A 16,747-nucleotide genomic window follows, 5' to 3' on the forward strand; every position below is an offset into this window, starting at 1 on the left:
CCGAGCTGTCAGCACAGAGCCTGATGCGGGGCTCGAACTCCTGAATGGTGAGATCATGACATGAGCTGAAGTCGGGCGCTCAACCGACGGAGCCACCCAGGCGCCCCATAAGTTGTTCTACATAAAGATGGTGGCACATTCTGGTCTGTTCTGAGGACTTTGGGGGGGTAATAACCCCTCTGTGATTCATAGCTATTCTAAAGATGTTTACACATCTTTAGGACCGAAGCCACTTCCAAGATTTCTCAGCATTCCATGGGGCCGAATGGTGTGGTTTTAGACACACAGCAGTTCCAGAGCCACTGAATGGTGCCGCTAAATAAACCTGAAAGACGATCGGAGTAAATGCCTGCGTGGGGAGTCTTACTCTGTCCAGCAGATCTTGTCTAGCAGCTCCTTCATGGTCATGTGGTCCCACTCCTCTGCAAGGGGTGCCTTCCACGGGGCATCACTGGGGATCTACACTCAGGTAAGGGTTCGGGGAGGGGGGGGGAAACACAAATGTAACTTTCCATTTTAAATAGCTCTCTCAATAGTATTAAAAACTCTACCTTGAAGAAGGAAAATGTAAGCTTTCCAAATTCTCCCAGTAAGGATTTTTACTGCCCAACCAAAGCGGTTTGTGTAGCGTTCCTGTTATCGGTCTACACCACCGGATCCATATTTAATTTCCGGTAACACTCCCCGCACAATCAGAGGAGGCTACATTGAAATCGGGCCACTTGCAAAAGTCGATGACCAAGTTACTCCTTTAGAGGCGGCATTCATAAATTTAGCTCTTTAACCAGGACCAGACAGGCGTACTAAGTCACACCAGCACTCTGGTGGACGTCTTACTCGTTTAGAGGGTAGAAACAGGTTCATTGACCCATTTCGCAAATCTGCACGGAGATACCTTCTGTACAAAGCCATACGCTAGGCATTGCTGATACACAATCCCTTCCTTCTCTTAAGGACTAAGCTTATGAAAAATACAAATGCAGTCAAACAAGCTTTAGTGAGCTTTACCTCTCGTCCCATGTCATCCATCGTCCTCCAAAGGTTGTTATGATCTAGGTACACAATTGGGTTCCACACAGGTGGGAAGGGGCCCCTGAAGGGGTATGATTTGCCCTGTGAGATATAAGGTATTTTTAAACATTCACTATAATGTAAAAACACTCAAATTCCTTGTCAATTTGTGATATACACTTAAGCGTTTTAATTCCTTGTGTCCTTAGAACCCTACTTAGCTTTTCAGCATAGAAATTTCCAGCTCAATGCTCTGTTACCTAAATAAATTTTGTGCCAACCCCCCCCCCCAAAAAAAAACAATAAAAATGTTTCTCTCTGAAATTAGAACCCCTACCACGAAAAATTTAAATGCCGGTACATTAGTGGGGTTACCAAAAGTTATCTCATTTGCCAGTGATACTTGCAAATACCTCAGAGTGATGGGACCCTATGGGTCTGGAGGATCAGAAAATTACAACTATAAATGTTACACAAGGTAGAAGAAGATGAAAAACCGATTGTAGGGATGTAAGCATATGTAGGAAGAGCCATAAGACACAGCCCAGCAAGCTTTTCCAAGCAATCATAGGTGCTAGGTCAACAAGGAGTTCCCGGAGGAATTTCAAGGTCAAAGCAGAAAGAAGAGACAATTCAGAGGCACCTGGGTGGTTGAGTTGGTTAATCGTCCAATTCGTGATTTCGGCTCAGGTCATGATCTCGGGGTCATGGGATTGAGCCCCTTGTCAGGCTCCATGCTAAGTGTGGAGCCTGCTTAAGATTCTCTCTCTCTCTCTCTCTCTCTCTCTCTCTCTCTCTCTCTCTCTCCCTCCTTCCACCTGCTCCCCACCCCATCTAAAATTAAAAAAAAAATAAAGAAGAGACAATTTCTGTTTTCTTTTAATGTTTATTTTTGAGACAGAGTGTGAGTGGGGGAGGGGCAGAGAGAGAGGGAAACACAGAATCCAAAGCAGGCTCCAGGCTCTGAGCTGTCAGCACAGAGCCCGACACGGGGCTCGAACCCATGAACCGTGAGATCATGACCTGAGCCGAAGTTGGACGGTCAACCAACTGAGCCACCCAGGTGCTCCAAGAAGAGACAATTTCAAGCCTTTCTTGGGAACATATTTGTACTACCTGGTTCTCCCAGCAGCGTAGGGACACCTCAACACAGAGTTAAAGGACACACATTTCTCCAAAGATTAGTGATAAGACAGCCTGTAAATCATCTCTGGGAAGTTTAACCCAATGGCAGTTGGGGACACGCACAAAAAGCACCTTGGGTTAACCTGAAAGCCTGAGTCAGAAGTCAGGCTGTGCTTCTGACATCATCTTTCACCCAACGTGGGATAACTCAAGGTCCATGGTCAGCCAAAATGTCACGGTAACTCTGAGTCGGTCAGGAAAGACTCATCTCACACTGATTTTGTAGGCAGAGAAATGAGTTGGGAAATTAGAAGACATTTTGTGCTCATTCTTGTATTCATTCTGTGGTCATGCTGGTCTTCTCTTTCGGACGAGGCCGTAAAGTTCTCAGGGAAGATTTATGATGCAGGCTTACTTTTCTTCTTGTGTTATGTAGAGTTCTCCAGAGAAACAGAACCAAGACCACTGTGTGTGTGTGTGTGTGTGTGTGTGTGTGTGTGTGTATGGCAGGGTGTGGAGAAGGAGATTTATTTTAAAAAATTGGCTCACACAATTGTGGAGGCTTGTCAAGTCGAAAATCTGCAGGGGAGGCCAGCAGGTTGGAGAGCCAGAGAACTGCACTTCATGCCCAAAGGCTGTCTGCTGGCAGAATTTCCTCTTCCTTCCAGGACCGTGGTCTTTTTCTATTAAGGCCTTCGACTGATTAGACGAGGCCCACTCTCATTATGGAGGCTCATCTACTTTACTCAAAGTCTACTGATTTCTTTTTTTTTTAATTTTTTAATGTGTGTGTGTGTGTGTGTGTGAAAGAGAGAGAGAGAGAGAGAGAGAGAGAGAGCAGGGGAAGGGCAGAGACAGAGGGAGACACAGAATCCCAAGCAGGCTCCAGGCTCTGAGCTGTCAGCACAGAGCCTGACGTGGGGCTTGAACCCACAAACCATGAGATCATGACCTGAGCTGAAGAAAGACGCTTAACTCACTGGGCCACCCAGGCACCGCCCCCCCCTCAAAGGCTACTGATTTCAATGTTAATCTCACCTAAAAATACCTTCATGGAAACATCTAGGATAGTGTTTGACCAAATATTGGTATTGTGGCCCAACCAAGTTAACACATTAACCATCACACTTTTTAATTAACTTTATTAAGGCATAATTTACATACAATGCAACCATTTTAAATGTACAATTTGGGGAGTTTTGACACATGTATGCACCCATGTCACTACCACCATGATCAAGATAGAAAACATTCCCATCACCCCATAGAAAGTTCTCCTTTGTCCCTTGCCAGTCAATTCCTGCCCCTCGCTTTCTTTATTGTCACCCAAAACAAAATAGTAACTTTATTTTTTTAATGTTTTGTTTATTTTTGAGGGGGAGAGAGAGAGAGAGAGAGAGAGAGAGACAGATCACGAGTAGGGGAGGGGCAGGGAGAGAGGGAGACACAGAATCTGAGGCAGACTTCAACCTCTAATCTGTCAGCACAGAGCCTGACACGGGGCTTGAACCCACGAACTGCGAGATCATGACCTGAGCCAAGTCGGAAGCTTAACTGCCTGGGCCTCTGGAGGCGCCCCCAAAATAGTAACTTTAATTTGTGGTCACATAACCGTTACCTCTGGTTTGTTAAGTTTACATCTCTTCTTTCAGTTTTTAAAAAATATTTATTTTTGAGAGAGAAAGAAAGAGAGAGGGGGGAGAGAGGCAGAGAGAGAGAGGATCTGAAGCGGGCTCTGAGTGGTCAGCCCAGAGCCCGACACGGGGCTCGAACTCCCAAACTGCAAGATCGTGACCCAAGCCGAGGTTGGATGCTTAACTGACTGAGCCACGCAGGTGTTCCTTCTTTCAGTTCTACTGAGATATAATTGACATATAACTCTGTGGAAGTTTAAAATGTACAGCCTCATGACTTGATTTACATATGCTATGAAGTGATTACATAGTTTAGTTAACACCTATCGCCTTATATAGACACCAAAAAAAGACAAAACTGGGTTTTTCCTTGTGATGAGAACTACTCTCTTGCAAAGCGCCCTTCTCATCACCTCATTCAGAAGCACACGACTTACCACGGATGATACTAATCTTGATCCCTTGGTTAAGGGTGGCTCCTGTCCGCTTTCTCCACTGTAAACTTACCATTTTCCCCTTTCCGCGCTCTGTCCTTTGGAAGAGAGTCGCTAATTTCAGTCCAACCCCAAGAGGAGATAGGAGAGGGGGGGGCGCGCCCGGGTGGCTCAGTCAGTTAAGCGTCTGACATGGCTCAGGTCATGATCTCACGGCTCTTGAGTTCAAGCCCCGTGTCGGGCTCTGGGCTGACGGCTCGGAGCCTGGAGCCTGTTTCGGATTCTGTGTCTCCTTCTCTCTCTGCCCTTCCCCCGTTCATGCTCTGTCTCCCTCTGTCTCAAAAATAAGTAAACGCTAAAAAAAATTAAAATTCTTCTCTAAGGAAGATTTGCCTCTTTCCCCCTTGTTATTTATTTGTTCAATCACCTATTTGCATCACTATGGACTCATATGTTTACTTCATACTCTGGATTGTAATCTAATACTGTATTATTTATTTTGTTGTTCAAATTGTTCCACTCGTGTCCACAGGGAGCTCATTCAGGCTGGCTCTTGTGTCCTTTGCAATGACCCCATCTTTTTGTTTCTTGAGCACTTCCTTGACTTCTGGCACTGGAAGATTCTCCGGCCTCTTCTTCTATTAACTCTGCCTCAGCCCTACGATCTGCTGTTTCTTCAAGGAGACTTCATTCCTTTTAGCAAAAGAATGATATTTAGAAGCAACTCCTGGGGGGTGCCTGAGTGGCTCAGTTGGTTGAGTGTCCAACTCTTGATTTTGGCTCAGGTCATGATTCCTGGGTCATGGGCTTGAGCCCTTCATAAGACTCATGCTGTGCATGGAGCCTGCCTGGGATTCTCTCTCTCTCTCTCTCTCTCTCTCTCTCTCTCTCTCCTTCTGCCCTCTCCCCTGCTCGTGCTCTCTCTCTCTCTAAAATAAAGTTAAAAATTAAAAAAAAAAGTAGTGGGGTGCCCATATGGCTCGGTCAGTTAAGTGTCCAACTTTGGCTCGGGTCACGATCTCGCGGTTTGTGAGTTCGAGCCCCACGTCAGGCTCTGTGCTGAGGGCTCAGAGCCGGGAGCCTGATTCAGATTCTGTGTCTCCCTCTTCTCTCTGTCCCTTCCCCGCTCATGCTCTGTCTCTCTCTTGCTCTCTCTCAAAAATAAGTAAACATTAAAAAAAGATTAAAAAACAAAAAGGAACCACCTTCTGGCTGTTCCAGGTATCCTGACTTAAAACAAACAAAAAAAAACAGCTTTATTGGGATATAATTCTTCTACCACATCATACAATTTACATGCTGACTTTTTAAAACCTCTCCTTATGCCTGTATCAGTGTTCAGCACACAGAACATAGTGGAGATCCGTGACCGACCCACGGGATCACTCTCCACAAAGGACGCCTGAGTCCCCATTCCGGCTTTGCCTTTTCCTGAGTTGATTGACACAGAGCAAGTGAGTTGCTTAATCTCCTTGGGCCCCAGATGGCAACCTTTCCAACTCAACATCTGTTGGCCGCATCACCTTCCTCCAGGAAGTATGCCCAGATTACCTTAAACGGCTGGGTTAGGGAGCCTTCTCAGTGTCCCAGAGCTCTCCGTTTACCATTCATCTGCCACTGTCTCCACTGCACCAGCTTCGCGTACTTCTCATTCTGTGTCACCCTCTGGGATCTCAGCTGTAAGAGCATGGGCTCTGCAGTTGGCCTACCTCGGTCAAGTGATGGGTCTGTCTGCCAGTCACCAGCTGTGTTAAGTTGCTTAGCCTCTCTGGGCCTCAGTCTAGCCGTGTGTAAAACGGAACGACAGCAGCTTCCTCACGGATGTGCTGCGACAATGAAGTGAGTTGAGCCACGTAAGTCACTTTGGACGGCGGCCGGCACGCGGGAGGTTCTCGATAAATGTTGTGTTGCTATTGCTGCAGCTGCTACTGTCGTGACCTAACCTTCGCATGCCTGGGGACTGCTGCGATGGACAGGTGAGTTCATCTCAGCAGTATGACCTTGAACTGGTTATTTGCTCGACACCCAACGTCCTCAACTCCCACAATGATCGTTTGTACTTAGGTTTTTTTTCTTAGTCCTTTTGGGCTGCCGTAACAAAGTACCATAGATATTTCTCTCCCACGGTTCTAGAGGCTGGGAAGTCCAAGATCAAGGTGCTGGCAGCTTTAGTGTCTGGTGGGGGCCGCTTCACGGTTTATAGATGGCGGTCTTCTTGCTGTGTTCTCCCATGGCAGAAGAGACAAGGGATCTATCTCCCTGGGGTCTCATAATTTTATAAGGGCACTGAGCTCATTCTGGAGGGCTCCAGCTCAGGACCCAGTCACTCCCAAAGGCCCCATCTCCTCATGCTTTCGCATTGTGGGTCAGGATTTCAACATGTGAATTTGGGGGAGCCACGTTCAGTGTAGAGCAGATTTCTTAACACTATTATTAACTTCCTACTTTTTTTCTTTTAATTTTTTTAGTGTTTATTTTATTTTTGAGAGAGAGAGAGAGAGTGCGAGCAGAGGAGGGGCAGAGAGAGGAGGAGACACAGAATCTGAAGCAGGTTCCAGGCTCTGAATTGTCAGCACAGAATCTGACGTGGGGCTCGAACCCACGAACCATGAGATCGTGACCTGAGCTGAAGTCGGACACTTAACCAACTGAGCCACCCAGGCGCCCCAACCTTCTTCTTTTCAAGTCTGCCACTGAGCCCAGACCTACTCTGGCTGTTGCCAATTCCCGCCAGGAGAGGAGTGCCAGCCCCTGACCCCCTTCCCACCATGCGCACAAGGTACTTAAAGAAAGAGGGTGAGGGACGGAACTTCAGTATTCAAGGAGCAAGTCAGGCTACCTACCAGGGGCAGAGTGCATCCAAGACTGGGAAACAAAGACATCTCCCTAGACTCCTCAGTGTGGCCGAAGGGGATCGGAAACTCTACCCTCACCCAAAAGGTGAGCACGCGAGCAGGGGACGGGCAGAAAGAGAGAAGGAGATCAAATCCTAAGCAGGCTCCAGGCTGAGCTGTCAGCGCAGAGCCCGACGCGGAGCTCAAACCCATGAACCGCAAGATCGTGACCTGAGCCGAAGTCGGACGCTTAATCGACTGAGCCCCCCAGGCGTCTCTAGAGTTCTCAGACTTTGAAACAACTGTCTTTATGTTCCCAGGAGCAGCCCTGGACATCAGCAACCCTGCGCTGGTGATTTCTGGCAGAACCAAAGTGTTGCTGAAGACAAACACACACACAAAACCCCCAGAGAGCTCAACTGTTTGGCTGAGTACTATTTTCTTTCCCTCCATCTTGGTCCTAAGGGTTTTTTGGTGGTGGTGGTTTTTTCTTCCCATGGAAGGGGTGACTGTTCCATCTGCTTGTGGCTTTATCTCTTTCTGTCACAGTCACAAGTGTGTGTAGCGGGGAGTGGAAGGGAAATGTCTTGCAAATCATCATAAGCCATCCACCAGCCAGTAAGTATATATTGGTGACTAATATCAAAATCCCTGCAATACAAATTGAAAAACTTTTTTAGGTTTATTTATTTATTTAAAAAATTGTTTTCGTTAAAAAACATTTTTTTAATGTTTGCTTATTTTTAAGAGACAGAAACAGAGCACGAGTCGGGGAGGGACAGAGGAAGGGAGACACAGAATCCGAAGCAGTCTCCAGGCTCCGAGCTGTCAGCACAGAGCCCGACGCGGGGCTCGAACTCACAAACCACGAGATCATGACCTGAGCCGAAGTCGGATGCCCGACCGACTGAGCCACCCAGGCGCCCCTGTTTATTTATTTTTTTTGACAGAGAAAGAGAGAGAGAGAACAAGCTGAGGAGGGCAGAGAGAAAGGGAGAGAGAACCCCAAGCAGGCTCCGCACTGTTAGCAGACAGCCCAACGCGGGGCTTGATCTCACGAACCGTGAGATCGTGACCTGAGCTGAAATCAGCAGCTGAACGTTTAACCGACTGAGCCACCCAGGCGCCCCACCCCGTGATAGAAATTAAGTAAGCATCGTAGCAAGCACCATGAGGAAGGATTTGAGACCAAGGCACGTTGTCTCACGGGCTTTCTAGAAGAAACAGTGGAGCGAAGTGAGCGGCAAACACATGGTACAGAGCAGTCCAAGCTCTTTGGGGGTCACTTCATGCAGGATGAGTGCTCGTGGAGAGGTAAGACAGGGCTGAAAGGTATACATCTTGCTGGTGGGGGGAAGGTGAATCCCAGGAACCATGCTTGATGTGACACATCATAGGTATGTGTATATGTGTGTGTGTTCTACTACAGGAATTTTAGATGACAAAGAAAATAAAGAAACCGTAGGTATTCCTGAAATCCCACCAAGCAGTAATCTATAGTGGGTATGAACATTTCAGCTATGTTTCTTGCATTCTTTCATGTATTTTCACAATTCTACCCTTGATGATTACGTAACATTCCACACCACGCAGAGACCAGGAGTTTCTCAAACTGTGATCCAAGGACCCCCTCAGGCTCCCTAAAGTACATTCAGAGAGTCTGTGAGGGTCTCCCTTTTCCAAGCACACGTGAAGGAAGACTTCCTTTATTTATTTCAACCCAAACAACACGCTGCAACGGACTGAATGCCAACACAGATACGAGGATCCAGCTCTCGGCTATTAAGCAGACGTGAAAAAGATATGCAGAATGTAAATCGATGCCACTCACGCATTTTTTTTTTTGTTTTAGAAACTATGCATTTCGTACAAATATGTTATATCAGACAGTAATCGGGTTATTGTTATTTTCGGTGAATTAACATTCAAACAATCCTCAATTTTAATTTCTAACATAGTAAAGATAGACAGAGTCACATGGGCAAAAGCTACTTGAAGTTCTTCATGTTTAGGAAGGTAAAAGTTTGGGAGCACCTGGGTGGCTCAGTCAGTTGGGCGTTCGACTCCGGCTCAGGTCATAATCTCGCAGTTTGTGGGTTCGAGCCCCGCGTGGGGCTCTGTGCTGACAGCTCGGAGCCCGGAGCCTGCTTCGGATTCTGTGCCTCCTTCTCTCTCTGCCCCTCCCCCACTCACTCTGTGTCTCTCTGTCTCTCAAAAATAAATAAACATTAAAAAATTTTTTTAAAGAATGTAAAAGTTTGAAGAGCACTGCAAGGGACACAGGATGGCTTTTAAGAGGCCAACACAACTGACTTAAAAGGACTCTTGAAACTTCATAGCTATGTGACTACTAGTCGCTTGACATTTATGTTCTCTTAACTGTGGATTTGGAATCATGGTGCCCATCTCACAGGGACTTTATAGGCATTAAGTGAGTTTATACATAGCAAACAAAATGTGCTCATTAAACAGATGTTGCTGATGGCTTTGTGATCATGATAAATGTCCCATCATTTACACAACCACCCACCTCTTACCCATACATCCACATCCATATTTTTGATTAACCTCCTTTGGATAAATTCTTAGAATCGAAAATTCTTGGCATGAAGACTTTTTACTTGGTTCTAAAAGATATATATATATATACACAAAACATTCCACCCAAGAAAAATTGAAAACACATTTTCCTCAAGTACACACAGAAGAATCCCCCAGTTAAATCACATAAAAAGAGACATAACAAATATTATAAATTTAAGAAGACTGAAACCATACCAAGTACATTTTCCAACCACAAAAACTAAAGACCGACAATAAAACAGAGCTGGAAAATTGACAATGTAAATATTAAATATTTAATATGTAAATATTAAGCAGCACACTATTGCACAAGCAACAGGTCAAATAAGAAATCAAATGGTAAATCAAAATATGCCTCAAAACAAAAGAAAAAGAAAACACAATATTCCAAGCAGATGTTAAATGAAATTTATGCCGTCAGTGCTTGTGTTAAGAAAAACAGTTCAGGGGCGCCTGGGTGGCTCAGTTGGTTAAGGGTCTGAGTCCTGATTTCGGCTCAGGTCATGATCTCACTGCTCCTGAGTTTGAGCCCCGAGTCCGGCTCCGTGCTGATAGTGTAGAGCCTGCTTGGGATTCTCTTTCTCCCTTTCTCTGCCCCTCCCTTGCTCTCTCTCTCTCTCTCTCAAAATAAATAAATGAGCATTATAAAAAAAAAAAAAAAGCAACTGACTTAATGATCACGTGACCCTATTTTGTAGTCTGTGAGCCTCAGCCGACTCAGGAAAGACATCTGAAATCTACCTTCTGGATTCCCCACCTACCAAAGCAGGTGAGAAGCTCTCAGAAACAGGCTGGCTTAGCGACACCACATCACTAATATCACTCTCAATGCTCCAGATGTCCTGCTCTTGTTGTCTGGAGGCAAAGACCCTGCATCCTGATTTCTGTCCCATCAGGGAAGTCCCTCTGCCGTTTTATTCCCAGCACTGACCTCAGTCTCAGCCAGTAGGAACAGGTGGCCTGGCTCTTCTTAGATCCAGCTCCTTGAGAGTGACCTTTTCCTCTCAGGGGGTTTTCTCTTGCTCTTCATGGGAATCTTGCCCTCCTTCCCTGCGGGGAGCCAGAGAAGGCCACCCAGCCCTCCAGAACTCAGTCACTTTTATAGCTATCGGCAAGGACTATGCTTAGGCCATAAACAAATTTGGAGGACCAAGCTTTACTTGCCCGTGGGGGAGAGAGGAAGGAAGTCCTATAAGCTTTACTTAGCAAATGGTTTTCTTCCTCTGTTCATGAGCTCACATTTCTTTTTTTTTATGTTTATTTTTGAGGCGGGGGGGAGGGGTGGGGCAGAGAGAGAGACACACACAGAATCCGAAGCGGGCTCCAGGCTCCGAGCTGTCAGCACAGAGCCCGACGTGGGGTTTGAACCCACAAACCGTGAGATCATGACCTGAGCCGAAATCGGATGCTTCACTGACGGAGCCACCCAGGTGCCCCTTTGAGTTCACATTTCTAAGCACCGTGAGCTGGCATTGACACTGTCTTCTGATTACATCACCACATGGGAAAGCTGGAGGGAGCGGGTAGACAATGGCAAGGTCTTTGGGACCAGCCAGCAGCACGATAGCACGCGAAAGGCCTGGAACCGTCCATGCAGGGAGAAATGGGGGTGGTGACGGCTAAGATATTAAGCAAAACCCTGCAGGAATAATGATAACAAACAGTAAGACAACAGCTAACACGGAGTGTGTACCCTGTTCAGGCCTTGTTCTCTTGGGCACTTTGCCTGTACTGACTCATTAATTTTCACAACAACCCTTTCAGAAGGAGAGGCTGAGGCGGATGAAATCATGACCATTTGCTCAAGGTCTCATAAGTAATAAGCAGCAGCAGGATATAAATTCAGACATTCAAAGGCTACTACTCTTGATCATGAAGCTTCCCAGCCTCTTAATTATAATTATTAAACACCACAGGGCTAACAGTTTTCATTAAAGTATTTAATTTAATGCTCACAACAACTCCGTGCGTAAGCTGCTTATTGTAGGTTTCATTTTACAAATGAGTTCTGAAGCACAGAGAGGTTGAGTAATTTGTTCAAGGTCACACAGCTTGCATGCAGTGGGAATAGAATTTAACCTCGGGTTCATGTATTCAGGGCTCAAGCTCTTACTTAGGTCTCTGCTCTATGAGCCTCTGCTCAGTTCACTTAAAGAAGGTCTCTGGAAGGCCAGTTCGATCCAGTAACCACTTGAGATTCTTTTCTTTTTTGATTAAAACTTTTTTTATTAAAAAAATTTTTAATTAATGTATTTTTATATTTTAACTTTTTGTTATTTACTTATTTTTATTTATTTTATTTATTTTTTAAATGCTTATTTATTTTTGAGAGACAGCACAGAGCCCAACGCGGGGCTGGAACCCAGGAACCGTGAGATCATGACCTGAGCCGAAGTCAGGCACTTAACCGACTGAGCCACCCAGGTGCCCCTGATTGCAATTTTATTTTATTTTATTTTTTTTCAACGTTTTTTTTTTTAATTTATTTTTGGGGACAGAGAGAGACAGAGCATGAACGGGGGAGGGGCAGAGAGAGAGGGAGACACAGAATCGGAGACAGGCTCCACGCTCCGAGCCATCAGCCCAGAGCCTGACGCGGGGCTCGAACTCACGGACCGCGAGATCATGACCTGGCTGAAGTCGGACGCTTAACCGACTGCGCCACCCAGGCGCCCCACTGATTGCAATTTTAATAAGGTGGTCAAGGAAGACCTCGCTGAGAAGGTGACATTTGCGGGAAAAGATAAAAAAGGACAGAGAACCGTGGGACTCTCTGGGAGGGCAGGGAACAGTGTCCTGAGATGGGCGTATTCCTGAACTTCAGAAGGGAAAGGAAGGAGGCCAGCTCCATCCCATCCCTGCTACTGGGATGCGCCCTTGCTCCCTGGAACAAATCCAGGCACCTGAGTCTGTTTCTGGAGGTGACTGCCGAGGAGATGGCCTCTGTGCTCTGGTCAGGGAGACAAGTTCCCCCGATCTTAGCAGCCCGTCGTCACCCCTGCGTTACTGCCGCTTCTTCCCTCGAAGATTCGTTGCTTTCTGATCTCCGTCGGTGCAAAGCTTAAACTACTTTCTATGCCCAGCACAAGACAGCTTCTTCTAGAAGCCTTCCAAAATTCACCTCACCCCCAATCAGTGCACTAAACATAAAGTTCACTCCATTTTGGGCCCCTACTGTGTTGGCCAGCACCTGTCCACTTTGTTATCTGGATAGCATTTTCTAGGTGTTCCGAGTGGGTATCTCTTCTCTTTCCGGTCCCTTCAGGAAAGGAATCCATCATCTGCATGCTCCTATAACGCTTAAGAGCGTTATATATCCAATCAGTGTTTGACAAGCTTTGGATGATTGGATGGAGGAACGGATGGATAGACGGGTGACTGGAAATTGAATGTTCGTGTCCTTCCCACACCGCTCGTATGTTGAAACCTAACCTCCCGTGTGACAGTTTTTAGGAGAGGGGCCCTGAGTGTTTTCTGAACACAATCAAAATTAATTTCTCCTGAAAAACATAAAGTGTGGGGCGCCTGGGTGGCTCAATCGGTTAAGCGGCCGACTTCGGCTCAGGTCATGATCTCGCGGTCCATGAGCTCGAGCCCCGCGTCGGGCTCTGTGCTGACAGCTCAGAGCCTGGAGCCTGCTTCTGATTCTGTGTCTCCCTCTCTCTGACCCTCCCCTGTTCATGCTCTGTCTCTCTGTCTCAAAAATAAATGTTAAAAAAAATTTTTTTTAAAAAACATAAAGTGATCCGAGTAGGAAGCTGTAAATTGTGACTCCTCCCCCCAAAGGCCTAATCAATATCTTTCTCCTCTTTATCTTCACAATCTGTTGTCAATACACCTGCCAATGGGGACAGACCCTGAGTTCCACAGGGGAGGGTCTCCAAAATTCGCTCATACGTTTACCTCAAAGAATAAGCATGCTGAGAAAGACGGAGAGGTTTTTTTAAATGGCTATTTATTTAAAAAAAAAATTTTTTTTTCAACGTTTATTTATTTTTGGGACAGAGAGAGACAGAGCATGAACGGGAGAGGGGCAGAGAGAGAGGGAGACACAGAATCGGAAACAGGCTCCAGGCTCTGAGCCATCAGCCCAGAGCCTGACGCGGGGCTCGAACTCACGGGCCGCGAGATCGTGACCTGGCTGAAGTCGGACGCTCAACCGACTGCGCCACCCAGGCGCCCCTAATGTCTATTTATTTTTGAGAGAGAGAGCAAACAAGCATGGAAGGGGCAGAGACAGAGAGACAGACAGACAGACAGACAGACAGACAATCCCAAGCAGGCTCCTCGTATCAGTGCAGAACCTGACGTGGGGCTGGACCTCACAAACCTCAAGATCATGACCTGAGCGGAAATCAAGAGGTGGAGGCTTAAACCAATGAAGCCACTCAAGCTCCCCTAAAGATTTTGTTTCTTTTTTAACCAAAAAAAATTTATTTTTATTTTGAGAGAGAGAGATAGAGAGCAAGCAAGGGAGGGGCAGAGAGAGAGGGAGAGAGAGAATCGCAAGCAGGCTGTGCACTGTCAGCGTAGAGCCTGATGTCGGGTTCGAACTCACAGACCGGGAGATCATGGCCTGAGCCCAAGTCAAGAGTCGGGCGCTCAACCAACTGGGCCACCCAGCTGCCCTGGCCTAAAGATTTTATTTTATTTTATTTTATTTTATTTTATTTTATTTTATTTTTTTTAAAGTTTATTTATTTTTGGGACAGAAAGAGACAGAGCATGAACGGGGGAGGGGCAGAGAGAGAGGGAGACACAGAATCAGAAACAGGCTCCAGGCTCTGAGCCATCAGCCCAGAGCCTGACGCAGGGCTCGAACTCGCAGACAGCGAGATCGTGACCTGGCTGAAGTCGGACACTTAACCGACTGCGCCACCCAGGCGCCCCAAAGATTTTATTTTTAAGTGACCTCGACACCCAACGTGGGGCTCGAACTCACAACTCTTGAGATCAAGAGTTGCACGCTCCACCGACCGAGTCAGGCATCCCTGGAAAGGCATGAAGCTTCGTGCCTTTAATCACGTGCTGCTTACATCAGCCACTTCCAGCTATATCACATTGCAAACCATCAAGGACACACCATTGAAGCCAAGAGGTTGTTTCCAAAGCAGAGTTATGCCCGCAGCTAAAATCTGTTTCCCTGTGCCAATTTTTTTCAGTCTTTGAATTAGTAGACACACAAGCGTGTATTTGACCAAATAGCACAGGCATCTAAAATATCCCAATAAATACCATCCCTCTATTGAGGGCATATAATTTCTGAACGACGCATTACCCAACATGTGCCAGCACTAGCAAAGTTCCAGAATGCTCTGGCCGTGAATAATGTACTTTTCAAAAATAGGATGACTACCCGGCAGCGTTAGCTTTCTGGGGAGAAGTCCTGGCTCACACAAAATGCTGTGCCATCACAATGCCAGGGTTCTTGCCCTTCTCTGGGACGAGAGCCTCCCTGCAAATCTGTTGAAAACCATGGAATCTCTCCAGTCAAGGGCACGCATACAGGCCACCTTGCATAAAATCCTGAGTGTGCCTGGCACGCCCCCGTGGGTCCTTCGCCAAGAGTGCGGGAATTTGAGGTTATAAAAGTGTGATGACAGGGCGCCTGAGTGGCTCAGTCAGTTACGCGTCCGACCTCAGCTCAGGTCACGATCTCACGGTCCGTGGGTTCGAGCCTCTCACTGGGCTCTGAGCTGATGGTGCGGAGCCCGCTTGGGATCCTCTCTCTCTTGTCCCTCTCTCTCTCTCTCTTCCCCTTCCCGACACACGTGCTCTCTCTCTTTCAAAAAGAAATAAACACGAAACAAAATTTTGCAAATTACAAGTGTGATGACAGTATTACACCTAGATAATGGGACCGTAACATAGTCTAACCACTTGCCAAATCCGTTTGGCAATGTTTACTAAAGCTGAATGTTGTGCGTAGCTTACGGCCCATTTCTTTTTTTATTTTTTATTTTATTTTATTTTTTTTTAATTTTTAAAAAAATTTTTTAAAATTTTTTAAAATTTTTTTAAATTTTATTTATTTTTTTTTCAACGTTTATTTTTATTTTGGGGACAGAGAGAGACAGAGCATGAACGGGGGAAGGGCAGAGAGAGAGGGAGACACAGAATCGGAAACAGGCTCCAGGCTCTGAGCCATCAGCCCAGAGCCTGACGCAGGGCTCGAACTCCTGGACCGAGAGATCGTGACCTGGCTGAAGTCGGACGCTTAACCGACTGCGCCACCCAGGCGCCCCTTACGGCCCATTTCTTGATGCCCAGGAAGATGTTCTCCAAACAACACACGAGAATGTTAAATGTCCTCGGATCGTAGTATGGATGACTAAATTGAATTATAGTCCCACAGTGGAACACCATAAAGCAACGGGAATGATCTACAATGACCCACGGTAACAAATATGAATTTCACGACATAAATGCACAAAAGAAGCCAGAGGCAAAGATGACAGGCTGGAAGATTCCGTTTGTATAAAGTTCTAAAACAGGCGAAATTAATCTCCCGAAGTAACAGAAGTCGTGATAGTGGTTATCCCTGGGGATAGGATAGTGTCAGCATGGGAGCGTGCGGAAGCTTCTGGGGGCTGATCATGTTCTGTTTCTTGGTCTGGGTGCTTCATGGCTGTGTTCGCTTTGGGGACATTCATCCAGCTGTACCTTTATGGAGGTCTCCTTTTCTGTAGACATGTTATCCACCAGTAAAAACTGACATACTCTGAATAGACTAAAAACCATTGAATTGTGCACTTTAAGCGGGATAACTGCATACTTTGTGAATTCTATTTTAATGAAGTGGCTTTAAAAAAACTGATGGAATTAAAAAAAAAAAGGGGGGGCGCCTGGGTGGCTCAGTCGGTTAAGTGGCCGACTTCGGCTCAGGTCATGATCTCGAGGTCCGTGAGTTCGAGCCCCGCGTCGGGCTCTGTGCTGACAGCTCAGAGCCCGGAGCCTGTTTCAGATTCTGTGTCTCCCTCTCTCTGACCCTCCCCGGTTCACGCTCTGTCTCTCTCTGTCTCAAAAATAAATAAACGTTAAAAAAAAATTAAAAAAAAAAAACCTGATGGTTGATGTAACTTCTGAACTCAGGGTGAGGAAGGTTAGCACCCAGAAAAGGAGCCCT

At 46.3% G+C, this 16,747-nt stretch overlaps 1 protein-coding gene across 1 annotated transcript in view; it reads right to left on the bottom strand.

Annotated features, from left to right (window-relative positions):
• MAOB (monoamine oxidase B) overlaps nt 1-16,747 on the bottom strand; it is a 114,065-nt gene that overhangs the window by 30,626 nt on the left and 66,692 nt on the right. The window contains exons 4-5 of the mRNA XM_043571257.1: nt 1,009-1,113; nt 368-459 (exon numbers count right to left, since the gene is read on the bottom strand). Of these exons, the coding sequence (XP_043427192.1) occupies nt 368-459; nt 1,009-1,113 (197 nt within the window). The remainder of the gene's footprint in view (nt 1-367; nt 460-1,008; nt 1,114-16,747) is intronic.

This window comes from Prionailurus bengalensis, chromosome X, assembly GCF_016509475.1.
Source record: "Prionailurus bengalensis isolate Pbe53 chromosome X, Fcat_Pben_1.1_paternal_pri, whole genome shotgun sequence".
In the NCBI taxonomy this organism is placed as follows: domain Eukaryota; kingdom Metazoa; phylum Chordata; class Mammalia; order Carnivora; family Felidae; genus Prionailurus; species Prionailurus bengalensis.